We start from the raw sequence: 27,803 nt of genomic DNA, 5'->3' as shown, positions 1-27,803 counted from the left end.
TTGATCTTTGGCCCAACTACAGTTCCTGACAATACAGAGGTAATATTAATACAGTTTTAGTTAATATTACTATAGTTAATTATTAATATAGTCTTTGTATTGATAATTAATACAAAGTTGTTGTTGTTATTATTATTTTTAGCATGAACTTTCCAGCTGTAATGTCCCAAATTGTGGTTTTTCCTCAAATAGTGACACTGATTTAAATCCTAGTGCTCACTGTTCTGAATATTATATATAAGTATATTGTTAAAAAAAAAAAGAAAAAAAATTATATTGTTTAAAAACATATATATATATATATATATATATATATATATATATACACACATACACTGCTAATTCTTTCCAGAGAGCAGCCATGTTGGGACAAACATACCCACCTTATACACAGCTTTAAATAACATTAATTAATTATAATATAATAATAATTTACTGCTCAGGCAGCCACTACAGCTGGGATCTGGAACAAATTCTAAAGATCCAGGAAAAGACTGTCACAGTGGGTTAATGGGAATACAGATAACTAGAACATGTTTAATAAATACACTTCAACACAAAAATCAAAGCTTTGCTTGCCATTCCAAATTATTTCTATTCTTTTTAATCAAATTTTTAAAAAAATCACAGACTAAATTAGTCCAATGGGCATCACTGCAAATGCTACTCATACTCCCAGCACTGCCAACAAAAGAAACTTTATTGATCAGTTCATTTCCCACACTCCTTAAAATATCAGACTCAAACTAGTAAGTCCCCAAGGTGGCAGACTGAAGATTTTAATTTTTTAAATCTTCCTCATTGTTTCTCCATTTCCTGAAGCATTTTACCCAAAACCAAGAAAAATTTAAATGCTTTAACTTCAATTCTCCTTTTTCAGGGTTAATGAATGAACACGGGGCTGGTGGAGACCAAATCCTATTTTCAGTCATTACATCAGAGCCAAGGTTGTCCTCAGATTGTTATTTCCAGTCTGAAGCCAAAGGGGAATTTTGTAGCAAGAAGAAAATGAGGATTTCTTTCTTCTACAGCCCATTTTTAGTGGGTCTCACAGCACATGATAAAGGTGGTAATTTTCATCATACCCCCAGACACTGGAACAACAAGAGGTGCAAGATCCCAACAAGCAAGGGAAGAGTAAGTTATAACACAAGCAAAGCCTATGGCTTGGCTTCCCTCAGTTCCAGAGGCCTGATAGGATAAATAGAGGCAAAATTATTTGCATGGCCTTGGAGGTGGTGAGCAGCAGTGTTGTCTGATGCAAAAAACCCTTTATCATCTAAAAAAATACAAAAGATCTGGAGGAGTTTCCAGGCAATGCAAACACAGGGTGGTAATGAACAGTAATTTGTTGGCTGCATGGCTGGAGCTAAGGTTGAACTTGATGAATTTAGTTTTATTGTGACTGCTCTAGAATCTCAATTAAGCCCTGTAACCTTGTAGTTCTAAAATGAGATGCAGCAGCTTCAAAACCAGACAATTAAAGCTGCTCCCTCCTAGAGCAGGACTGCACTGAGCAAGTGCCACTTGTGCCACCAATTTTCCTCCTTGTGACAACTCCACAGCCCAACCTCCTCCAAACTATTCCCTACAGAGCCTTGGTGCAGCAGTGTCACACTGGGACAGCCTGGCTAAAAAAGGGATGAATTTTGGGAAGGTTGATTAGGTTAATAATCCCCACACACTTTTTTGTGCTTTTTGTTTTAACTGCAACATTGAATTGTCCTTAATCTGTGTATTTCCTTTATAGTTCAAAATTTGTTATTTTCAAGAGTAATATCCCAACAAGTTATTAACCTAACCCAAGTAACCTTAGAGGTTTCAGCACAATTAATTGTGCACATTCAAGCACTCTAATGTGCCTTGTACAGACTGAGACAGGCATTTGCCTGCCCAACCTCATCAGAGTTTCTATTTTTCACCACAGACACAGCATTTTACTGTGCTGTTGTGCTTCTGCACCTGGGTGTGGCCTCATCTCACCAAACATAACCCAAGTGAGCAGTCTGACATTTACCTGAGTGAATTTCACACTCTACAACCCAACATTTTGTTGCTCTCTCCCATGTAACAGGGAGGATCTTGAGGTGTTGTAAACCTGTTGGGCAAAACAATCTTCCACAAGCAAATTAATTTCATTTTAATCAGGGACAGTTTCATAGCCAAGCTTCTTCAGAAGACTTTTTGAAACTGAGTTTTCACTGTATTTTACTTTTACTAGAACTTTCAGAACTGGAATTTTTGCAGAACAGCACCAGAGAGAGAGCTCCTCCCATGAGCAGGGGCAGGAAGAGCTGAAACTGCATCACGAGTTTAAGCTGCTCCCTCACAGCTCTCACCCAGCAATCCTGGGGAAAGCAGATGCAAAGCAGCTCAAAAACACCCTCAGCCCTTCAGCAAAGATGAAGATGGAAGAGAAAAACATTTGCTTGTGCTCAATCACAAGTTCTATTCCATGACTATTCATTGAGAGCAGGGAACTGGGAAGTTGAAGCTCTACAGTTCTGAGGTTCTGCACCAAGCAAATTTGGACTTTGTCATTTCAGCAATGAGGCCTGGAAATCAGCCTGTTTAATTTACAAATTAAAAACCTACCAAAAGCTAAATAAAGTACTGATAAAGTTCTGCCTGAGGAGATGGTGGAGTCACCATCCCTGGGGGTGTTTAACAAAGCCTGGATGTGGCACTGGGTGCCAAAGTTTAGTTGAGGTGTTGGGGCTGGGTTGGACTCGATGATCTTCCAACCTTGTGATTCTGTAAAGGAAACCTCAGAAAAAATAAGACCTCATGACTTTACTTTCAATGCTTCAAGGTAAAGCAGAACAAAATTACACACAAGCCAGTTGAATTCTCCTTTGGGGGTAAATAAAACCTGGGCTGTTTATTTGTCAGCAAATGGAACTCCCCATAATTTATGTATTTTGATAAAGATCAGGAAAGAACCATGTGTTCATATCTGGGCTGGTAAATTTACAGCAATTTGAAATGGCAGTGTAGAGATGCTAACATTATATGCAAAAGATAAAGACATTTAAGATGTTCTTTATTATGTGCCTTCCTTTGTCTCAGTTAGCAGTAAGGTGTGACTGGGATAAAATTCATCAAATTGCAAGAGACAACAGTCAAAGGAACAAAAGGATATTCCAGTGCTGAGACAAGGTATTTGTTATTCTGTCAGCAGTGCTCAGCCTCTTTTAGCATTACAGTTATTTTCTGAAGTGCATGATCATCCATCAAATAAACAAATTTTAAATATGTGAATGCTTGTCTCTGCCAGGACTGAAACATTGCAGAAATTTAAAATGTTAGAGTGATTCCAAAGACACACCTCTGTTAATGAGCTAGTGGAATTGTGGGCAAAGGGAGAAGAAATCCAAGCTAAAGTGTCTGGACAAATCAAGGCTGGCTACAGGGTGATATTTGGAGCCTGTCTCTGTGAATAACACTGCAGAGAAGCCACCAGTCTGGCTGGCAATAGTGAACCTCTACTTCAATACAAAGTTCAGAAAATGTTTAGAACACCCAAAAGTATTTTAAATAAAGTCAAGCTACACACACTCACTGCTAGGAGGTCTTGATCAGGGATTCAAGAAATACTTTTGAGCTACAATATTCTTAACATGCTCCACCATTATAGTTAAACCATTTTTTTTCTTGATTTGGGAGATAAAATGCTCCAGGAATTACACCCTTTTCCCTGCCTTCCCCTCACTCTCTGAACAAAACCAAAATGGTATAAAACCATGAGAAATGGTTTCATGGAGCTACCCACAGAAGTGTCTTGACAGCCAAACTTTGTCAAACAATGCACAGACCAAAAAAATAACTGATTCCTGCAAAAACATCCTCAGCAGGAGTCTTGGTATCTATAAAAACAGAAAAATATTTTATATACTGTGTAGTTTATTGCTCTAGTGTGCATCAAATTTGGTGCTACAGCAAATCATTACTCAATAAGACAGACTTAGTGTTGAAACACCCAGTAGTTTAACAGTAAATCTGATGTCAAATGTATTGGCAGATAAGGATTTATACCAATGATGTGTAGCATTTGCAGTGTTTTAAATATGTTCCATAAAACGTTTCAAACTTTGTTTAATACAAATATACATATTATATATATATATATTTATATATTTATATTATTTATATATATTTATATATATTTATAGATATATTAGAAATTTATATTAATTTAATATAAATTCTATATTATGCATCTTTTATATACTATATATTTTTATATATAGTATATATACTATATATTTTTATATATAGTATATATAAAATGTTTCAAACTCTTTAATATAAATATATAATATAGATTTATATATATATAATATATATCATATATATTATATACATTATCTATTTATACATTTTATATAATTTATGTTATGTTATATTATACCATATTATACTATACCATATTCTATTCTATTATATATAATGTATATATAATATATAATATATAATACATATAATGTGTATATAATATATTATATATAATATATATTATATATATAATAGTATATACAATAGCATATATAATAGTGTGTATATATATATGTGTGTGTATATATATATGTGTGTGTATATATATATATATATATAAAAATAGTAAGAAAAAAGTTTTTTAATGAAGCAGAATAAAAAGTATTGAAAATAAAAGACACCAAACAAAGCAGCAGCTGTTCAGGCAGAGGTACCTTTAAGCTCTTGTAGTAAATGGTCCTGTTGATCTCCAGGGGGAAGAGGTTCTGCTCCTTCCCCGAGCGCGCCCAGTTGATGTAGCGCAGCCAGTTGCCCTTCTCTGGGTCAGTGGCATCCACACACATCCAGCCCAGGTTGGGGTAATACACCTGTGGGAAGGCACAGGGACACCTGCTCACACCACAGCACTGAAATGGGGCATTCTCTGAATCCTTCCCTCTCAGGTGTAGGGAAGGTATTTTGTGCTGTTCTTGAAGATAAGGAAAGCCCCGTATCTCTCTCGAGGACACCAAGGCTGTCCCTATGACAATGTGATGGAAGAGAGAAAATGAAAAGATCCAGACTTTAGCTGGCTCACACAATGATGTGGCTCCTTGTTCACATATTGAGAACTTTGTTTCTCTCTTATGACCAATGGGCGGTGAATGTGTCTGTTAAGTGAATGTAAATATCTTGAAAAACTTTAAAGGCAACTCTCGGGATCTCTAGTTGGTCACTGAGGCCCCCAGATGTGTCACAAAGTCTCTTTTCCCAGTCTGGCAGTCGAAGAAGGAGTCAGAGCTCTTCATTTCTTGGTCTCAAAGTTGTTTATTGCATCTTATTATTAAAATTCTTTCTCCTGCCCAGCCGAGGTCCATCCAGCAGGACAGTCAGAGACACTCTGCCTGCCCCCGGGCAGTGTTATCTTTTTATACTAAAAATTACATATGCAATATTTACAATTACTTTCCAATACTGTGGGAGAGCTAAACAGATATGGAAAATATGTCTAAATGTAGTTATTGATTACTTTTATATATATATTTATAGATATATGTATGTATAACTGTACTGTGTTTTTATATTATTATGGGTTTTCCATAAACCAAAATACTTTTTTGCTTTTCTAATTTACAGAATATTACAGTCTCACTTACAGAACATTGTTTAAAGGCCTTGTGCACTGTGAGAAGGAAAATAGCTCCAACTCCTCTCCATAACACTGTCTTGAAGTGATTCCTGTACTACAATAAAACCCACTCAGCACAGCTGTGCCAGTCATTCTGAACAGCACTTCCCTGCCTTTTCAGACACTTGTTCTCACTTTCCCAACTGTGGCTTTTCACCAGTAGAAAAGGAAAATATGTTCTCTCCTCAGATACAGAGGAATACTGACACACACAACTTGTATTTTTCACAATGAGCCTCTGGTATGACAGTTCAACACCATTAAAATTGACTGGAGATGCCAGTTTTTGAAGCCTTATTTTTAAATTCAGATTAATTTGACTAAAGAAGCAAATGGAACACTTTTGGAAAAGGTTGTTCCTCAAGTTGAGTGTCTAAGCTGCTCCTACACATCACCATCCTTCTACAAACCATATTTTCTACCAGTTCAGATTTCTGGACTGGTTTCAGGTATCAGCATATGAGACCAACTGTTGCAGTCTCATTTTAGCTGCCTTTTTCTAACTCTAAAATCACTATTAAAACAACACACAATTAATCTGGAATCTAACAAGGGTTTTCATTATCCCCTGCATTGTAAAAACAAATTGTAAAAATATCCACTATGAACATTCAGCATCCAGCACTGAGAAACACAATTGTAAGGTCAATAATTTACTTGACTGATTTCATCTCAGCAAATGTTCCTGTAACAGATCAAAACTGGAGATACCTTCTGCAGTGGAGTTTGTGATAGCATGAGCTCAGTACAACAAACATTATACTTGAAAACTGCATTGCCTTTTTAAAGGGTAATTTGCATTTATAGCAATGTTCTAGATCAATTCCTCTGATAGAGGTTAACTCTAAGCTCTGTGTATGTTTTTAGTGTTTCAGGGAATTCCATTTTTGCAGACAAGGGGACAGAAGGATGGATGACCATTATCAGTGTTCCATGTTCCAGAACATTCTATTCCTCAACCCCTCCCCTCCTTGACTATTCACTTTGCTAAAACCATGTCCTGTGTCTGTCTTCAGAAAGACTGAAGAATCTTTGGAAGTGGTTATGAACTGCCTTAAAGAGACTGTAAAAGGGATTCAGCTCCAGATTATGGCATTTATATTTTAAAATATAAATTTATTTACATATATTTTACAGTGGAGCTTCCAGAGCTGTTCAGCTGCCCAGACAGCACTTGCTTCAAGGCAAGCCCAGCACAAGAAACACTGCAACACTTGAGAACTCTTACAAAAACTCCAAAAGCTGATCTTCAAAGAGCTAAATGAGGAGTGATGTGGCTTCCTTTAGAGATTCCACATCCTCCTAATTTCCCTGATTTCATAAGCAGTTGACAGCACTCAGTTGCACTCAGGGTTGAAGCCAACAAAGAAAAGATCAGCAACAAACTCTTAAGGGCAACTGTGATCCACACACAGCATGCAAGAAATACAACAATTTCAAACAATGCCAATGGTTTATAAAGCTCTGTAATTCAGAATAGTTTTTCTATCCAAGTGTCTATAAATAACCATTAGTAATGGCAGTGACAGATGGCAATTACCTTATATCAAGTTTATTTCTAAAATATCTGGAAAATTAAAAGCTAAATAAAAAATATTGACCCGGTGACAAGCACATTTTCCCATTTACAAGCTGTTTCTTACCTCCCACATGTACACATTGCTCTTAACTTGAGATCTTTTTTTCTTGTCACCAACAAATGGTCCAAACTTCTTGCCTTTCAAAATTGATTTTGTTGCCCAGACACCTGAGGAGACAAGTAACAGGAGTTAAAACTAATCTAAGCAAATCTATTCAGAATTCATATTTTTAAGATTATTAGATGTGTCTGTCTTGGACTGGGGAGCTGTCCACTCAAATACACCAGACATTATCTCTACCCAGCACAGGAGGGCACCAGGCTTTCACAGTAACTCAAATTTATGTGAGTCACTGAAAATCTTCATTCTCTTCTCACAGCTGCAGCACTCACCAAGCCGAGTCTTGTCAACAGCAGATGGGAAGAGCCTCACATCCTCAGGAAGGCCCCTGAGCACGTGCTCAGGAACATCATCCAAGGTCTCCACAGCAACAGGGGAGTCACTTGTGTTCTACAAGTCAAAAAGGCAACCACCATTAACAGGCAGAACAGCTACACAGCAGGTGATCAACCCACAGGAACTTCAAAACCTTCTGACTTGCAATGAAAGTAAAATTTCCAAACTCACCGTGCTGAGGATGATTTCACATATATTAGCAATCATTTATTTCCCTTTTTCCAAGAATGGCTTCCAGGCATGCTCAACCTAACCAGTCCCCCAAAAGCAATCCAAAATAGTTTCTTATCTTGCCTTATGTGACAAAGTGCCACTTGTGAGAAAGATTGAAAAGTAACTTAAAGAGAAAATCAAACTCAAAGTTCCAAGAAGTGCATACAGTAAAAAATCTGAAAAGTCACTGGCTCTGCTGATTGAAGTGAGTGTGCTGCAGTAAATTAACCACTCCAGAACCTGCACTGGGGATACACCACCCACTCACTACAGCAGAAGGAGGTTCTGTCTGGAACAGGGTAACAAAATGCTCTCCTTGCAAAGCTGTCAGTGCTGAATGGAGGGGATGGGGTCACGCTGCTTTTGGTGTTGAATAATCCTAAAATCAGGCAGACTCACCAATCCCAAAGTTCAACATCCCTTTAAGGGTGAGGAGATGTGGCAGAGCTGACAAAACACCCCATAAAGGAGCACACAAGGGATACTGCTGATGACCTGCCTGAGGACACTTCTCTGACAGCCCAGCACTTTTCTCATCCTAGGAAAGTCATGCCCCACTTGTGAACAGGATCTTTGACACACCCCTTCTTGCAGTGTGGTGGAGATTCCTCCTTGGAATGGGGACATCCCATCTCTGAAGGCCACCCAGTGCCACCCCTGCCATGGCAGGGACACCTTCCACTGTCCCAGGCTGCTCCAAGCCCCAGTGTCCAACCTGGGCACCTCCAGGGATGGGATCTCCACAGCTTCTCTGGGCTCACCACCCTCACAGCCAAACCCTTCCTAAAGCCACTCCCTGCCTGCATGAAGCCATTGCCCTTCTCCTGTCACTGCAGTTCTTGGTGACTGAACCATGTGCATGTCAAGTTTACTGCTCTGCAACAGAGAATAAAAGGATTTTAGTAGTAATTATTTCAGTATCATAAATGTTACTCATATTTCCTGCATCAAGTAACACGTCAGAACTTTAGTCAGCAGCTTATAATTAATACAAGAAGTTTTAAAATATTTTATATTAAAGTTTGATTGGCAATATAAAGCTCATAAATTATTTACTGTCCAGTAAGTGATTAGTTCCATTTTATGGAGCCTCCAAGGTTCAATATTATTTTTATAATTTTATCCATACTATTATTACTCACACTCATCATAAAACAACCTGCTCCCTATTACCCACTTAGAATTAACACAACACTATTTCTGATAGAAATTACCAGAATTTCAAAGTTACAAGTAGGCAAAGTTTCCTATAAAATCTGTCCATATTCCAAATGAACTGTGCATGGTGAAATTTAAGCCTTTATTGAACCACATGCCCTAAAACAACTCCCTGCCCTCTGATATGGAACTCTAATCATTCTGGTCAGGAACAAACACTGCTGGCAAAGGCAGGAACAACTCTAATATTAAGGATGTTATACTTGACCTCTGAACCCATTTTTAGGAAGAGATTAAACTGAGAAATTTTTCCAAATAAACTTAAAATTTTATGGAAATTATTCTGGCTTTTACCTATAACCATAAAGCAGAGATACAATAGAAATTTTCACATACTGAATAAAATACTGAGTAGCATTCAAGAGTACTTTTGAAATACATTGAAAGGTTCTGGAAATATATTTTAAAATAGCCTCTCAATATGCTATCAAATTTCATTTTTTTCTCTCTAAAGCAAAATAAAGCTTCTCAGCCCTTTCTCCTCAACACCCAGTCTTTGTCACGGTGCTGCTATGGCAATAATTTTCACTTTATTTGAGAACCCAATTTGCTGAGTGGAGTTAAAAGAACAAATCTTCTGCCAGTTTTAATTGCAACAATGAGGAAAATTATAAAAGTGGAGGGAGAGCAAGGTTATTCTAGTGCTGCCTTCATAAACCTTAACAGCTGCACAGAGAGCTATTTGGAGGGGAGAAAGACCCCCAAATTGGAAACCATGGAAGGGAGAGAATGCCAGAAATCCTCTCCCATCCAAGAGTGGAGACACCAGGGATAAATACTTCTTCAATAGTTAGAATAGCTGAAGTCTATTCAAAGCAGAGCAAAGCTTTATTTTGCTCTTCTAACAACCCAAAAGGAAAAATCCTGATGAAAGCAGCCTGATTTCAGACATCTGTTTGCCTTGAACTGATATGCAAGGAGCCATGTCTCAGCTGAAAAAGAAACATGCATATCAAAGAAACCTAAAAATCTTCCCAGAACATTACCCCAGGATTTCATCAGGGGAGAAACAAAGCTATTTTTCCCAGTGGTTTCTAACAAGTTATACACAGAAATAGAAGAGGGGGGCTGACAGCTCTCAGAATGATGCACTTCCAGTTTTAAGCTAAAAGCAGGATGGATTTTTGGCTGGGTTTCATTTGGGGGCTTGGTTTCTTTGCAGAGTGTTGGTTTTGGTGTTTTGATGAGCAGTTCAAAATCTCAGATCTCAACCCTGCAAATAAATTTTAAGCTATCATAACAGACTCAGCTGGTTCAGACAGAAGTGTACAGCACTGGGAGAAATCTTTGATTTTCTGGTATATTCCTTAATAGTCACACATTTTAACTGCAAATATCCCTGAACTGCTCTACCATTTAAGAGATCTATTTGTATGGAGCAGTATACAATCAGAATTTTATTGTGCATCTACCTGCATAAATCAGAGATTAGCAGGACATTCAAAGAACACAACACTCAGATTCATCCAACACTTGTCTCATTAATGGATCTCACAAGTGCCAGAAAACTGGGCATGGCCTTTGCACAACAATGCACTTCACACCTCAAATGAATGGTAACAAGCAATCAAATTCTAAACAGTAAAATAAACAATTTTGTTCAGTCAAATCAGTGCAATCTCTTTTTATTTGCAATTTAGATGTAGCTACTTGAAACTTTTTCCAGATTACAACTTGTCCCCAAGCAATGTCTGTCTACCAAAAAGAAATACTGCATTTCAATCACTTTTCTACCAAGACTTCACAACCACATTTAAATTTATTTTTCTGTTTACAAAATTCACCCCTTGATAAGGGTAGTGCACTTGTGCATGTCCTACAGCCAACTTTTGAATTTATCTGAAGCCCTAACACAGTATTTTCCATTCCTTCCAAGGCTGCAATTTTGAACACAATAACACCTGAAGCTTATTTCACTTTTAAGCTTCTTACTCTGAAGTTCATCAGAAAACTACATTCTAGCATTTAAATCAACCAGCATGAGGTGACTTGAGGACAATGCCAAAGGATCATGAAGTGGTGCCTTAACTGAAACAATCTTTTCCCTTTTGAATCAAACCCAGAGTCCAGACACTCTGACAGTACTTTTTAACACAATAAGCAAATTTTCACACCACTTTCAGTGCCATTGTGCTCACGAACCAGACACAGATTAGTCTATAATGATACAAACAGTATTTAAACAGAGTAGAAAAGGCACCTGCAACAAGATACTTACAGGTGATAAAAGATCAGAGTGAAAAGGAAAGAATCCTGAACAGTGCCATGAATGGCAGCCAGCAGTGCCATGGCAGGGTGGAAACAGGATTAGGATAAAGGAGAAGATAAAGGAAAGGATGCCACTGAAGAGGGAGGGAGGAGATGGCAGAGAAGTTAAAGGAGGTATTTGAGGAAGGGTAGCTGTGCCAGCCAGCACGGGAAGGCAGACAGGTCTCTACCTTACCTGGGAACCCTTTGCACAATTTCACACAATTCATGTGCTTGAAAATTTGAGATGTATTGGAAATATTTGAAATAATCATTGAAAAATTCAGAAGGAATGAGGGGAGGAAGTTTCAGAACAAGTGCAGATGTCCTTTGCATTCAGCATTTTTTAAGTCACTGCCTTGCTGTTTTCCCAGTAGCACCCAAATTCCTCCTACTGTGTCTTACTGCAGTCTGAGATAATGCCACCAATCAAACCCCACGTTTGCTTAGGGTTTTTAAAATAAATTATTCAGCTATTCTGATGAACTAATAAATCCTTTCAAAAGAGGACTGCCTATCCTGAGACAGCAATCTTCCAAGAAACCCAAAAACATAACTCCAACAACAGATGGGGGTTTTTTTAATCTTTCTTCTCCTTACAACAAGAAGGCCATATCAAAGAATTTAAGAAAAGATTTCACTTCAAGATTTCTGTGGGATAAACCACAAAACTAACAGATTTTTCATATAAACCAAATCAACACCAGTCCAGTTAGCTTCATGGTCATCAAAGTCACACCAAAAGTAGTGACAAGCAGAATGAAAGAAATATGAGAATGAACCACTTGAAAGATGTTTGGCATCAGGCAAAAACATTTCTAATACAGACCTGGCACTACACTTGCCAACAGTGAATGAAATGACAAGAAAAGACACCACACAAATTCATATTTGTATTTTATTTTATTTCTATTTTATATTTCTATTATATATATTTCTATTATATATATAATTCATATTTGTATTTTATTTTATTTCTATTTTATATTTCTATTATATATTCTATTATATATATAATTCATATTTGTATTTTATTTCTATTTTTTATATATTCCTATTTTTATATATATAATTCATATTTGTATTTTATTTTATTTCTATTTTATATTTCTATTATATATATATTTCTATTATATATATATAATTAATATTTGTCTATAGATATAATACAAGTTTGTTTTTTCACAATACATATTTCAACACTGGTAGAGATTATATTTTGATTTTTACCTTTTTAATAGGTACAATTTTGTATATATTAAAAAGGTAATTATTTTGTGTATACATTATATGAAAAGGCATATATTTTGCATATACAATTGTTACTTTTTACTTTAAATCAGAGGAAAAAAAAGCAACAGGAAACATCTCACCAACCCATTCCATGTTGTAATTATTTATGCATATACCTCTATGACTTCACAGATAAAATACTTCAGCAAATGCTAACTGCACTCAGCCTGTGCTGATCAAACAAGGATAATAAAAGCACATATTAGCCACAGGCATTGAAGTACACAAAGCATTTTATACATTTTGTACTGTGGTTGTTTCTGACTCATAAAGTTCATGGCTGACTTTTTCAGCAAAGTAAAAATGCCTTTAGTGCAGTGTGATATCCTATGGAATAATATCAGTGAGATCAGCCAGAGGGAGGAGGATTTGTGAGAAAAATTTGAATTCACATGTATTTTTTCTGTAAGTAAGTCACACAAATGTGTGTGAGACAAACTGATGGACAATTCCTATTTGTTTGGATAAACAAATGCATAATAAAATGCTGCACAGTTGGTGCTGGTTAGAAGAACCCCCTCCAGCCAGGACACTCGTGCTGCTCCACAAAGGAAATGTGCTTTCTCAATATTTCCACTTGCTTCCAGGAGAAACACTTCACATTCCAGAAAAGTCTGACATTTCCCAATCAATCCATTTGTGGCAGATTGTTTTCTGCACATTTGAATAAGGAATGTGATTATAAAATGATTTTTAAAAATGGAAGCCTTCAATTTTCAAGCCACTTTTTTAAGGAACTGGATTGTTACGTGCAGGTTGAGGAGAAAACTGAATTTTCTGGAGCAGTGTTATGAGAAGAGGTGCCAGGAGTAGTAACTTACACACTGCTAAAGGGAATTCACAAAAGCCTCAAATCCATAACATCTCAGACATCTCACAAGCATAAACACTGCAGAATGGACAAAGATGAAATTTAATGAGACTGAAGATTTTAAAGACCATTTCTTAGTGGATGATTTACTTTTCTTATTAATAATTAACTGTTCAAAGTATTTTGATAAAGTCTTACATGTCTACTCACCTGATTCATTTTGAATTCCTGTTGTGTTCTGAAAAGATACACACAACAAAAACTCCTTTGATTACATGAACCCTAAAAAGAAAAACAGACAATTGTAACATGTGCCCATGTACAAATTCACATTGAACTGAAAGTACACAGAGCTGTGGTTTCTCTTCCTAAATTATCTGTAGAAAAAGAACATTTTGCTTTAGAAAAAATCTGCTCCAAGCTGCAGTTTTGTTATCACAGCTTAAATGTGTTTGAATAATCTCAAGGTTATCTAGCATTAATCTTTTTCCTATTTTAAATGATGATGTAACAGATATGCTCAGGTAAGATAGTTCCATTTGTTTTTTAAAGTAAGTCAGTTTGCTCAAGATTGAATATTTCAATAACTTAGGAGTCAGATCTCTCTACAATTTTATATCAAACCATTATGGAAGGACTTACATGTTTTTCAAATTTAAAAAATGCATGTAGTCTCTACTCTTCTGTATTAGAAACAGGAAAATATTCCTTAAATTGAGCTGTATTGAGGTATTTTGTTACATGAATGAATTCTGAATTCCTTTTTAGAGATTTCAAAAGGTATCTGACAAAAATTCCTAGTTCAAGTAGGCATCAAGTTTGGAAATTCACAACTTGAGGGAAAACTAAACAGAATGATGCCATATCTAAGGGTTGAGATCAACTCACTTCCTTTCTTTGTTAATGTACACAAAACAGGTTTTTGCAAATTAGGCCCAAAACACTTTCAGACCCATTGTCATACAGAATTTTCAATAAATTACCATCCCTCATTTTTCAAAGTTAAAACTTAAAGCACTTTATTCAAGCCCTGCTATTTCTTCCTGTCTTTAGTTCTCCTACTATAACAATGATCAACTGAATTTTTTACTAAGTACTCTGCATAAGTACTAACATTTAATTTAAAATAAATTCAAGCAAAATCTACTCCAAATAAATTTCATATAATCCCTCTATCTTTGCACTGAAAGAATTTTTAATGCCGTGCAAAAGTGCCAACACTGCCAAGCATCATTCAAGTGTTACACTGCTTAAGAAATCCATAAGAAAAGGAAAAACATCCTTGAAAATTATATTTCTGTTGTAGACACCTCTTCCAGGATTAACTCCTTTTGTCCTGGTGTTCTCATACTACAAAGAGCTGAAACATCTGTATTTCAGCTCCAGTTCTGCAACTGATTCTGAGGGATTCCAAGTTTGCCAGTTATGGATAAGGAGCTCCATCTGAGCAGCTTGTACACGTGCAAAGAACAGCATTCCTTTTGGAATGGGTTATTACTGACTTCTAACTTATTTCAGAACTGGAGTCAGCAAAAACATCTGTACAACTGAGCCTGAACATCAGGGAAAGCTCAGCAATGCTCATTGGGATAAAACCCATGCAACTTCATTTTATAAATGAAATAATTTGTGTAGTGGGAGAGGTGTCAAGTAATTTCCTGGGATGAAATCAAACTTACCTTTAGTATCAAATGGCTAGATTTTTATACACCAATTTTTTATTCAATTACTGACAGAGTTAAGAAAAGCCAGAAGCTCTTATGGACACAGCCTGAGGATCACCAGGCTGTGATATCAATTTTGCTTTCACTGTTTCCCTGCCCATTTCTACCTTTCCTCCTCCCTCTCACCAAAGATCATTGCTGTCCTCATGAACACTTCTGACCACAAATCTGGAAAAGAGTCCAGGAAAGTCCTCTGACACTTCATTTCCAGCCCAAAAATCCAGATATACAGACAATAAGGATTTAAAGCCTTTTCTTACAGAAGCAAACACTGAACACCATCACTATCCACACTAAACATGGAGGATCTGAGACAAGTACATAGCAATAAAGTGATGGGCTGCAGAGTTAAAAGAAAAGTCCCAAAAGTCCTAAAAGTCAAGCTAAAAATTTCCTCTAAGCTGAATTTTCTTAGCCCAGTTATTAAACAAATTACTCAAAAAAATTGAAAATTCTTATTTTGTTTCATTTAAGATGTAAAAATACACTTTTTTTCTTTTTATATACTAATTCAAAATACTTTGCTAAGAATTAATAGTTAAAAAGGAATTTTTGAAACTAATGATATTTTTATAAATAAATAAATATTATATATATATGTAAATATTTAATTCAACTTTTATACAACAGGTTGTATCCCAACCTCTCAATGGTATTTCTTAGGAGATGACAACACATCTTAATAAACTGATGTAGTTAAACTTTCATACAAATCAGTTTTTGCAGATTCCTAACAGACTCTACTAACTCCATATCCCTTCAACTACCAATTATCACTTGAGCATAAAACAGAATTAGGTGAGAAATTAAATTTGTAGTAAACCAAAAGCTTTTAGAAGTATTTTTAAAGCTATTAATTTAAAATATACACTTCATATTAAAATTTTATACCTGCAGTTTGGTATTTTTTCACTCTTCCACATTACTTATTTTGTTAACAGTGAATTCATGTGGAAAGGAAGATTAATTGTGTTCGAAAAGAAATAAAATTAATACTGAACAGAGTCTTGTGTGCAGCCACTAGTTTTCTTTGTACCTAAAATGAAACATTGTAAGAACAGAAGTAACTGTAACAGTAAACTCAGGGTTTAACTTTTGGTATACAAAGTCCAACAAATTCAAGAAATATAAATAAAAATATGAATAAACATCAGCTCCCAGCAGGATCAGTGAGTACCAACAAGGTGTTTACTCTCATCACTGTGTTAAAAATAGGCTGGAAACTGTTGTAAAATAGTTGATAATTGTTAAGCATGTACTGATAGTTTGTTGTTATGTTGTAAAAGGGGTTAAAAGGGTAATTATAAGAAATTCTGTGCTCAAGGTACCATAACACAGCTCAGCAAAGTGCACCATGAGGCAGCCTGGACAGAACTGCAATGGCCAATCAAGCCACAAAATGCTTCTCAAAACCACCCGAGCCTTTGATTTTAACCCACAGAAACAATTACCAGCTTTGTGCAAAAAGTTGCAACCAAAAAAGTCTGAATAGAATGATTCTGAATTTATCACAATGCGAAAAAATAGAATTTTAAAGTTCTTAGAATAGAAGTTCAAGAAGCAAGATAGAAGAATCTAAGTGTGTCCTTTCTCCTTTTTCTTGTCCTCCATCTTCTGCTGTAATAGTGGCACTTTTAGATTAGCTTAGAGACAAACATAAGTGATAGGGATTAGAAAATTATTTTAAATAAATACATGTAGTTTTTAGTATAAAAAGATAACCCTGCCCCATCAAATTCAAGTATTTTCACCCACCCTTTCCTCCAAACTCAACAGCAACACAACCTAACCTATTAAAGATCTGGATATTATTAATAACATTTACCACAGTGAACTTCAACCATTCACTGACAGAACAATCAAGGTTCTATCCCAAAAGTGAAGCACACACACCAGCAACCTGAAATTTCAAAATTCATTCTCAGAAAACATTGCCAAGTCATATTGATTTTAAACTACTACTCGCTGCTCTATCTCATGAGTACCAAAATACTACACACTTACTCAAGAGATTAAAGCATCTGAGAAACCAATCTGGCCTCTGTTAAAGGCACAATGATGGCCCCATTAAATCAGTTTTAAAGTCAGTCAACAACTGCTTTAGTACTCTGAAAAAGTCACTCAGCAGCCCCATAAAAACATGTAACAAGTATTTTCATCCAAACTCAACAGCAACATAAGCTAACCTATTAAAGACCTGGATATTATTAATAACATTTACCACAATAAACTTCAACCATTCACTGACAGCCCTAAGGAAAGAACAATTAAGGTTCTTTCCCAACTGAATTTTCAAATTTCAATTTTCAAACCTGAATTTCAAAATTCATTCTCGGAAAACGTTGCCAAGTCATACTGATTTTAAACTACTACTTACTGCTTTATCTCATTATCACAAAAATACTACACACTTACTCAAGACATTAAAACATCTCAGAAACCAAGCAGAGAAAGATCTACTGCATTGTCTTATCTTAGAGTCACAGAAAAAATTCTTTTTCTGAAAGGCTCTGTTTTAGGCAACAAATTATATTGGGTTCATAAAAGAATATACAAGGTATTTGTATTTAAGGAAAAACTGTGGTCCCTAAAACAAAATCCTTAAAGCAAAAAGTATTTTGAAATTATTTCTAAATCTATGCTTCAGAATTTTAAATATTCCCTTAGAAAACCTGTAAATTATTAGGAATAAAGTCTGCAAACAAAAGCAAGTAATTTTATTGAAAACCAGCATTGCAGATCACCCTTTCCAACTCAATCAGACTAGTCAGCATTCCTAGGTTTTACTAAGAAGACTATAATCTGGTTTTATAAGCCATATTTGTAATTTCTATACATGGAGGTTTTTTAAATCCCAGAATCCAAAAGCATTTTGAAAGAGAACGCTGCTTCCAATGCAGAGGAAGGAAAGAGCAGGCATGAGAGTATCAATCCTATTTTGGAAGCTGAAAATGGGCCATGCATTACATCACTGCTCCAGTAAAAACACGTTCATTAGAGCACCAGGAACAACTTGAAAGTCTCCCCAGCCTGTTTTCCTCATGGCCAGGGTTCAGCCTGGGATACTGCACAGCTCTTGCCTTTGTTTTACTTTCTAGCTGCAGCACATGATCATTTTTTTAAACACATCTCCATGTTTTTCGATTCAATGCTGAAATACTCTCACTCGTGAATTTTCCATGCTTTAGGTGAAATAAAGCTGGCCAATTTAAAAACAAAGTTCATGTTAACTCAAAAAGTTGAATGTTTTATGATAGGGCATCCTGTTTCTATTGACAGGCATTAAATGCAAAGACTTTTCAGTCACTCAAGGCTGCCTGAATAAGAACAGAGGGAAAATGGTCAGAGAATTATTTTCTGAACACTAAAATCTATTATCTATTGTCCAGTAAGAAAAAAGGCTCTGCTAACTGCCACAAACCCAAATAAACTGCTACACCTCAGGTAACCAAGATAATAAGCCAAGAAATCACCAACACAACACAAACCCCAAGTTTATTAATTAAAGAGCAACTAGTCAAGAGAAGTCAACAGAAAATAACCAGTCTCTAACAAGTGCAAATATGCAGAAATTCCACTCCAATCTTCAGATATGAGTGCATTTGAATTTGACTCACAAATGCAGTAAAACCCAATGAAAATTTTCTCAGCTAAGTACACTGCTGATTATTACTATGTGAAAAAGCTGATTTCAGTCATTTCTTTTCACAACACAGGACTCATCCTCCCACTTTTGACTACAGCAGAGGCACAGAAGAAATATTTTCCAGCTTATTCTCAGTGGAAAAAAAAACATATTGGTAAAAGAATTTATGTCATTTGAGGGGTTAAGTCTCAGGATCATGTCTGCCCTTTCCATGAGAACAAGTTCAACAACAAAGATATTACAGCACTTTACACAGGTTTGCATTAGTGGTCATCTCTAAACCTCTCTGAATTTCTGTATCCAACAGAGACACCCAGTAAGCAGCACATCCCTTTTATACAGTTTATATTACTTGTTTATCCCTAAGGATCAAGGATTTTATGTGGAACAAGGGAATGGAGACATCACTGCACTGCAGGATGGACTTCCAGAGTCACTTCAGGTGTTACAGAAAATGACTTTCTGCTTTACTTCTCTTCCATTCTCGAGCAAATTGTCAATAATAAAAAACAGGATGTGTTTTATTCAATGCACAAAAGTGCTTGAACACTGTTCCCCACCTTCCATGCTGTGCTGGTAGAAAGCTGCTCTTTGGATTCCCATAAAACAGGCACCAACTCAGGAATCTCCAAACTCCACACTTACCCTGGCACTTCCAGCAAAGATACTTTACCCAAAGTGATGATTTGCCCTTTAATTAACATAACTAGGGTTCCACTGTTTTTATGGTCTCTGCTATGGACTGAGGCACTGCTGTCCCAGCAAACCCTGGGAGCCACTTCTTTGAAAAACAACAGGTTCTCACTGCTGTCTCTGCAAGTCCAAAAGTTCTTTTGTTTCTTAAAAGTCACTTCTTCATCTATCAGTGACACAGATGTCCATCTGAAAAGTGCCAATGCTCTCACTGATCCACCATTAGGCTTTCCTGCAGTTGGAAGAGCTGGAAATCTCCACATCAAGGAAAGCAGCCCGGAATTCTTAACATGCCCATCATTTTTACTGAATTGTTGTAAGTGTCAGGAGACAACAATAACATAGTCATGGAATGGCTTGGGCTCAAAGAGACCTTAGAGCTCATTTAGTCCCACGCCCTGCCATGGGCAGGGACATCTTCCACTGTCTCAGGTGGCCCCAAGCCCTGTCCAACCCAGCCTTGGACACTTCCACCAACAGTTTCTCTGGACACCCTGTGCCAGGGCCTCACCACCCTCATAGGGAACAATTTTTCCCCTATATCCAACCTAAACTTCCCCTCTTTCAGCTTGAAACCATTACTTCTTGTAATCAGTTCCTGGTGAGGAACATAATTACATGCCATGCTGCTGTACAACTCCAGTTACCCTAATCTATTTAGTGTATTTGAATTAGCTGGAGAAGACTTTGCATGCCCAAAGTCCAGAGCACAGACTGGGAACAGCAAACTGGGGCAGCATGAGAAGCACAAGCAGCCCTGCTCTTCTCTAGAGCTGTCCACTGCCGCTCACTCAAATGTGAAATAAGAAAAATAATTCTCTTGCCACTGAATGATCATTTAGCACGCGCAGCCACATCACCTTCTCTTCCTTCCTCAGCTGGAAACAACCTAAAGTTTTCTTTATTGCTTCACAATGGAAATTTTGCAGCTTCATATGAATTTGAAACCACTGGAAACTTCACTGAATAGTTCAGCTACCTGTCCATGAGATGGTTATCAGCAAAGCTCCGCGGGCTACTCTGCCTTCAAATTAAAAATGCACTTAATATACATCTCTTAAGCTGAATGTCTTAGATTAATATTTTTCATCTCACCCCAAATATTTTCCCCCCGCTGCACAATGAATTATTCTCTGACTAAGAAGAATAATTCACAGATGGACATTTCCAGTGAGGGGAACCAATTCCGGAGTTAATTCCTCCAAGCCCTGCTCACTCAACTTGGCAGAACTGACCTGCAGGAGCTTTGGGCCCTGCCAAGTGCCACAACTTCTGCAGACACTTTGAAAGAGCCGAGTTCTCTCAGCATCGCGCTGCCAGCGCCAGGAGCCAGCCGACACTTCCGAGGCAGCATTTCCCAGATAAAAAGATTGAAAAAGCCGCCCAGGGGATGGAGCGTCCTCCTCCAGCCGGCCTCCCTCGCATCCTCCACCCTCCTTTCCCCTCCCCGAGGCGCTCCCGCGTCCCGGCGGGCACAGGTCCCGCACCTGCCGCCGCTGCCCTCCCGCCGCCGGCCGCCGCCCCCCCCGCGGACACCGGGGCGGCTCCGCAGCCTCAGCAGCTCCGCGGGCGCCGCTCCCAGCGCCGCCGGCTCTGCCCCGCGCCCGCCCGGCCCGGCCCGCCGGGTGCCGCCGCCCCGCGCTCACCCGGGCCCCGCTGGCGGCGGAGCGGCCTCAGCGCCGGCACCGTCCGGGCGCCATCTTGTCTCCAGCCTCGGAAGTGACGTTCGGGGGAGGCCGCGGGCAGGGCCCGCTGCGGGACCCCCGAGCCCTTCCTGCCCCTCATCCTCATCTTCATCGGCTTTATCATCTTCATCCCCAACAGCCCCTTCCTGCCCTTCATCCTCAATAGCCCCTTCCTGCCCTTCATCTGCATCGTGCTCATCCCCAACAGCCCCTTCCTGCCCTTCATCCCCAACAGCCCCTTCCTGCCCTTCATTCTCCTCATGCCCAACAGCCCCTCCTGCCCTTCATCACCCTCATCCCCAGAGCCCCTTCCTGCCCTTCATCGCCTTCATCCCCCTCATCATTGGCTCCATCATCCTTATTGCCTTCATCGTCATCATGCCTGTCATCCCCAAGAACCCCTTCCCGTCCTTCACCCCCCTCATCCCCAACAACCCTTTCCTGCCCTTCATCGTCCTCATCACCTTCATCGTCATCCCCCTCATTGCCCTCATCCCTAATGCCCCCTTCCTGCCGCTCATCATCTTCATCACCCTCATTGCTCTCATCCCCTGCATCCCCTTCCTGCCCTTCATCACCTTCATCCCCAACAGCCCCTTTGGCCTTCACCCTCTACATTGCCTCCATACCCAATATCACAAGAGCCCCTTCATCATCCTCATTCCATTTGTTCCCTTCATGACCTTCATTCCTTCACCCCTTTCCTCCCCTTCATCGCCTTCATTCTTATACCCCTATCTCCCCCTTCATCCTCTTCATCCCCTTCCTCCCCTCCATCCCCTTTATCCCTTTTTACCCCCTTCACCCTCTTTCCCCCCTTTATCCCCTCCACCCCTCAATCCCCTGAGCCCCTTTCAGATCTCACCACATGCCCCAGCCACCTCCATCCACTGCCCTCTGCCAGACCTCAACAGGTTCTCCAAACTCTTTTTGCTAGTAAAGCAGCTCCGCAGGGTTCTCACTTGTGACTGAAATTTAAAAAAAAAAAAAAAAAAAAAAAAACCAAAAAAAACCCAAAAAACCAACCAAACAAAAAAACACACACAAAAAAACCAAAACAAAACAGAAAACCAACAAAAACAACCCAAGGAGGTGAGTGAGGGGAAATTATTTGGGTCACTGAGGTGATGTGGGACTGACCCTCACTGAGGGGCCCAGGCTGTTGCTGGCTTGGGACCCATTTGTGCTGCACATACATTGTACTCTTCCATTTAAACCAAGGTTTTTTTCTCTGCTATTTCTGAGGAAGTTCCTGGGAGGAGAAAACCCCTCCATAATCACCTGCTGGGAGATGTCTGTATTTGTACTGCAGGGTATAACAGTGTGTCTGCCCTTAATTTCTCTCTCTCCTGAATGTTCTATTCATAATGCAGTCAAAGATGTATTCCTCCCAGGCTAGAACTGTATTTTACCCGGAATTGTTAAGAATTTGCCATTTTCTCAGAGGAAAATCCCCGATTTAAATCCATAGGACATTAATACAGTTACAGAGAAGAGGAAGTTCAGAAATGTTTTACATTTATTTGATGATATACATCAATGAGTACATCTGCCAGTAAGGCTGGGCACAAAAAGTACTCAAATAGCATCAGGACAGAAAAATCCCATTCCATAAAGCTGGAAGCTGGATTTCCTCAGCAAGTAACCAAGAAAATCACCTCTCTGCCCACTCTTATCAAAACACAGCTTTTTAAAAACCATATTACCAAGAAATAGCTACCAACTTAACCTTTCATACATCTGGAAGACACACACACTGCCAGGGAATTTGAACATCTCTGCAGTGATCTTTAGGTTTGGCAAGCAACAGCAGACTGAAAAATAACAGAACACAGTGATTTTTCCACCTGGAACACTCGGGATGCATTTATATTACAAAATATTTTGTAGGTACACCATTAGAGTCTTCTGTTTTGAAGCCTCTAATTTTAGTAGTAAAAAAACCTCAAATAGGTTTAAACTGCTTTGACTTATTAGACTAAATTAATTCTCATTTAGCTGTATTAACATTTAATTTTATAAGTAAGCTAGACTAGTTACACCTGTGTAAGTTTGGAGGTTATTTTAAGAAAAAAATCAAGATTCCCATTTAACAGGTTAGAGCCCTATACCTGTAACAGAAAAGTTAAAACTTAGAACAAATTACCTATCCAACTAGCTGGAATATGAATCTTTCTACCTTCAAGGTTAAGTAGAAGATTTCCCAAAACTATCACAAATAACAGAAATTATAACTTTTCTCTAACTGTATGTAGAAGTCATCCTTATTTTCCCACATTTATACTGAGAATATCTACCATCTGGTGGTGTTCCAGGGGATCTGCACTTTCAATTTACACTTTCAGTTGTCAGAGAAGCCTACAAATCTTCATTTGATTAAGGTTCTGAACCCCTATTTTTTTATATTTTGAAAACATCAATATTTCTGCTGTATTGCTCCCTAAAATGATGAATAAGCTTTTCTGGTTATTTGGAGGTGTGTAAACACATAGGAGAGACAAATACCAGCAAAAACATTTTTGTAAATCTTGGTCCTCTGAATGAATTTATTCAGGGTGACTGAAAAGACGACTTATGGGTTAGTTAATTACAATTTTCTTCTTGTGTGTGAAAATCTCAGTGAGCCATGGCAGGAAAAACCATTTCTAGAAAAGATTTTTTTTAATCAGAAGTTCTAAAACTGCCTTGAAAGTAGATGGACTCCAGTGATACCAGTATGGCCAGTTTTTCTCTTGTTAAATGGGACAAGGTCTCTTTTATCATAACTTTCTGTGCTATTCTGATTTTTCCTTATAAACATAGAAGACAATGTGCTGCATGTTATGGCTCTGGGAAAGACTGAACTGCTTGGCTCACTGCTTATTAATAGCTCAGAATTTAGGCAATATCACCATCATTTTCTGCAAGTGTCATTTTGGAAAATAAAGAATTAAATGAACTGCTAAGATATTTTGGGAAGCTGTTCTCAAAATGTCCTGGGGAATGGGACTCTAAAGACCCAAGCATTAAATATTCCTGCTCCTTTCCCTTCCTTCTCATTTAGGTGAGCCCTTCTGACCTCAAGGTCCTTCACAGTCCTCATTTCTGCTTTCTACAGCCTGCACCAGTAGCAAGTTTTGTCACAAAAATCTAATTTTTCACAGTTTAAAGCAATGTCCAAGCTTTCACACGACTCCAGCGTCTCATGGATTGTCACTGTTGTCTTTGTTGTCACTCATCTGTTATGTTGTACAAAAGTTCCTCACCTGCTGCCCCACAAGTGCTGCTTTTCCTACAGCTATGGAGGAGTTCCTTTTCAGGAGCACTTTATGGAACTGATCATAGCTCATAGCTGGGTAATCTTACACATTTGGGTTCTATATCCTGCTCCAGAGGGATTTACACACAACTTTTCCACACCTCCCATTTGACTGACTTTAGCAAAGGGTGACCAGGATATCTCAGGGACAGGAGAGGGGTGTTAATTAAGTCAGTTATGTTGATTCATTCCCTCTTGATCACAGGTTGGGATCCCTGTTTCTACCAGAGATGACTCCTCTCCAAAACTCATCATTGCTCTCTCCAGAACGTGACAACTGCTGAGATCTTCAGTCCAGCAGGTAAGTTCTGTAGGACTTGATAGAATGGGTTGGATTTTAAGGATTTTCCAGTTAGGTTGTTCCAACCCTGTCCAGCCTGGCCTTGGGCACTTCCAGGGATGGGGCAGTTGTACTAAGATGGATTTAGCAGCCATTTCCTGCATACTACTCACAATAACTGGCTAAAATTCATCTGTACAAATACACCAACAGTGTCATCTTTATGGCTAAAGTTCACTAAAACATAAATTCATCAATGATACTGGATAATCTCCATTGCAAACTAGAGAAGATATTTTAGGACTGTCTCTATAAACTGATTTGAACACTACAATATTGGGTCCAGAAAATTGATGAACACAAATTTGTTAGCTGAATTAATCACTTAAACTTATTTAATCAAGAAATACTTATTAAGAGAATATGTTGGCAATACTCCATGGAAGGAAGAACATGTAAAACTCGTTTTCAGCTCTTGGTTGTGCTGCCTACTGGTTGTGTAGTGACAGACTGGCTCAGAGGATGAAAATATCACTGAGAAAGGAGAAAGCATCTCATTGCTTGCACTCCTTCTTCCAACTTCCAGCAGCTGGATCAAGCAGAACCACTGAGGATCTGTGTAGATGGTGTAGGCAAACCATGAGTAACCAATATGTAGCTTTTGTTTTGCTGAAAGCATTTTAAAAATGAAACTAGGCTTGATGAGTAGGAGGCAATACATAGGAAACTGAAGCTTTTCTGTTGTGAACATGCTCATCTTTGCTGTAAAAATGCCATCTGTGATTTCCACCACTAGCTGGGGCTCAGGTACAGCTCACTGAGTGTGCAGCTATCCTGCATCTACATCAGCCTGCAGAGAGGAGTCTTTCATTTTATTCTGCTCATGCATTTATTTACTCATTGTTTTTTGTCAGGGGTGAAACCTGAAGGTTCATTCCTTCATGAAACCTGAAGTCACTCTTCTGGCTCTTGCTCACTTTTCTGCATGAAAAGCAAGCCTGGTTTACCTTCTCAGTAATTCTATTGCTACTTTCCCCTCAATCAAGCATGCTTGTTGTGTTAGTAAGTTAAGCATTGATCATGACAAAATGAACTAGAAGAATTCATCAGGAAAATTATTTTTAAGGAGAAGCTTCATAGTTATGAGTTAAACATTTTTTAACTTCAGCCCTTCCAGGTTTAAATGAAGAGGTGACAGGCTTTGCCTCCCTGTGAGAGGTGATTAGCAGTAATGTATGCTGACATTATAATAATATTTTCTCTATTACAAAGACTCAGATCTTAGTTCCAGGAATAGTTTCCTCAGGCTAAGACCAGGTCTGGATCACAGAGGAAACTTTGAACAGCAACTTAAATCAATAAATTCTTCCACTACTTTATAACAGGCAGCCTTTCCTCTACTGTAAAAGTGAGCTGTGCTTTTTATATACAACTTGCCTTTAAGGGCTGGCTTTTAGGTCAAAATCTCTTGTACCACCTGTATGTAAAGACCTGTCTAAGTGATGAGAAGTGGACTTTTCTCAGTTTTCCTTGTTTATACAGTTTGTAGGGGTATAGGCAGGAAAACAACTCTCTTATTTCTCAGTAAATTGCCTCAGTGCCTGATGTACAGGAGAGAACATTCCTTCAAGAAAGAAGCTGGAATGTCCTCCACTGTGCTCAGTTATTGCTGCTTATTCAACTCCTGTGGGGTTTATTCCTGTGGTGGATAGGAAATGAGGAAGAGCTGACATTCCTATCTCTTTTCCCTTGAGCACACCTGCTGAACCTGCTAATTCCTTCCCTGTTTCCTGCCTAGGATGAATCAAATGTCATGAGGCAAAGTAACCACAGGACTCAAAGGAATGTGTTATTTGAGGATAACATGGTTCATAAAGGCAGGAAATGGAGCTGCTTCCCAGCTCAAATGAGACATCCACTACTAATTTCCTAAGACAAATATCAGTATATTTGAAATCATCTTGTTAGAAAATGTTTGGTCATTCAGGAGGGAAGAAGGGAATATTTTAATAAGGATTTAGGTTCATCCACTTGTAGACAATGACTTAACTCAGTTCCTGGTCAGTATTGCCTTCAAGTTATTACCAGTAATTGTAAGGAAAATTACTTAAAGGGCTTGTGTAGTACAAAGAAATCCATGTCCTAGAACACTGATTGCTTCCAGTTCTACATGGGAGAAAGAAGCTCTGGGGTCCTCTGAGTAATAGACAGATTCTGCTTCAATAGGACCAACTTCCCCTTCACAACCCAGCTTTTTTCCATGGCTGTTACTGGACTTGTTGCTGTGTTCCATCAGCATCACCCTCACTGCCTTTCCTATCAGAAAATAAGGTTGTAACATTTTTAAGATTTTTTTTTCCCCTGATGCAAGTTTATCTGAGTACTGATGAGGATTAACATCTGAAGTAGCCTCACAGGCTGGCAAGTCTATTGGCAAGTCCAATTTTATCTCAAGCTGGAAATGTGAAAAAAAATCAAATTTTAGTGAAGACAAAGTGTTGCAGTTCTCAACTTTCCCTTCTCCTTCCATTTTCCTCTTTTTTTGTGCATGTCACTCTTTGGTTTTGGTTCTGAACTCTCAATAATCACTCACCCTTGCCAGCTACCTTCTGCAGACAGAGCACAGCTTTAAAAACGCATGGAATGGGCAGCACTCCTTTGCCTGCTAAGACATTTGCCAGTTAAGCATTTACCAGAGTCTGAAAATCTGACTTCTCAAGCCTGAGAGAGCTGAACAAGCCCCATGATTGAATGGGGATCTTTGTGTTGCAGCCCAACTGTTTGTTGCAGAGCAGGGGGAGCTGTGGGTTTGGTCTGGTGCCTAAATCCACAAGGCCTGGACAAAGACACATGGCCAGTGTGATGCTCAGTTTATTTATCCATAAATACCTCCATGCTGCAGCTGGGAAAAGTGTACAAAGCATTAATTCAGCCTTCTCATTATGGCACCTGGTGTCAAGTTACAGATCCCCTGTTACCTCCTGCGTCCATCAGGAG

General features: G+C 38.4%; 1 protein-coding gene across 1 annotated transcript in view; it reads right to left on the bottom strand.

The window, feature by feature from the left end:
• The window catches only part of PRDM2 (PR/SET domain 2), a 61,063-nt gene extending 39,815 nt beyond the window's left edge, over nucleotides 1-21,248 (bottom strand). The window contains exons 1-5 of the mRNA XM_058039136.1: nucleotides 21,190-21,248; nucleotides 13,691-13,762; nucleotides 7,635-7,752; nucleotides 7,306-7,409; nucleotides 4,710-4,862 (exon numbers count right to left, since the gene is read on the bottom strand). Of these exons, the coding sequence (XP_057895119.1) occupies nucleotides 4,710-4,862; nucleotides 7,306-7,409; nucleotides 7,635-7,752; nucleotides 13,691-13,699 (384 nt within the window). The 5' untranslated portion in view covers nucleotides 13,700-13,762; nucleotides 21,190-21,248. The remainder of the gene's footprint in view (nucleotides 1-4,709; nucleotides 4,863-7,305; nucleotides 7,410-7,634; nucleotides 7,753-13,690; nucleotides 13,763-21,189) is intronic.
• Nucleotides 21,249-27,803: the final 6,555 nt, after the last annotated feature.

Source organism: Melospiza georgiana, chromosome 22, assembly GCF_028018845.1.
Source record: "Melospiza georgiana isolate bMelGeo1 chromosome 22, bMelGeo1.pri, whole genome shotgun sequence".
In the NCBI taxonomy this organism is placed as follows: domain Eukaryota; kingdom Metazoa; phylum Chordata; class Aves; order Passeriformes; family Passerellidae; genus Melospiza; species Melospiza georgiana.
This window is presented reverse-complemented; position numbering and strand designations above follow the sequence as displayed.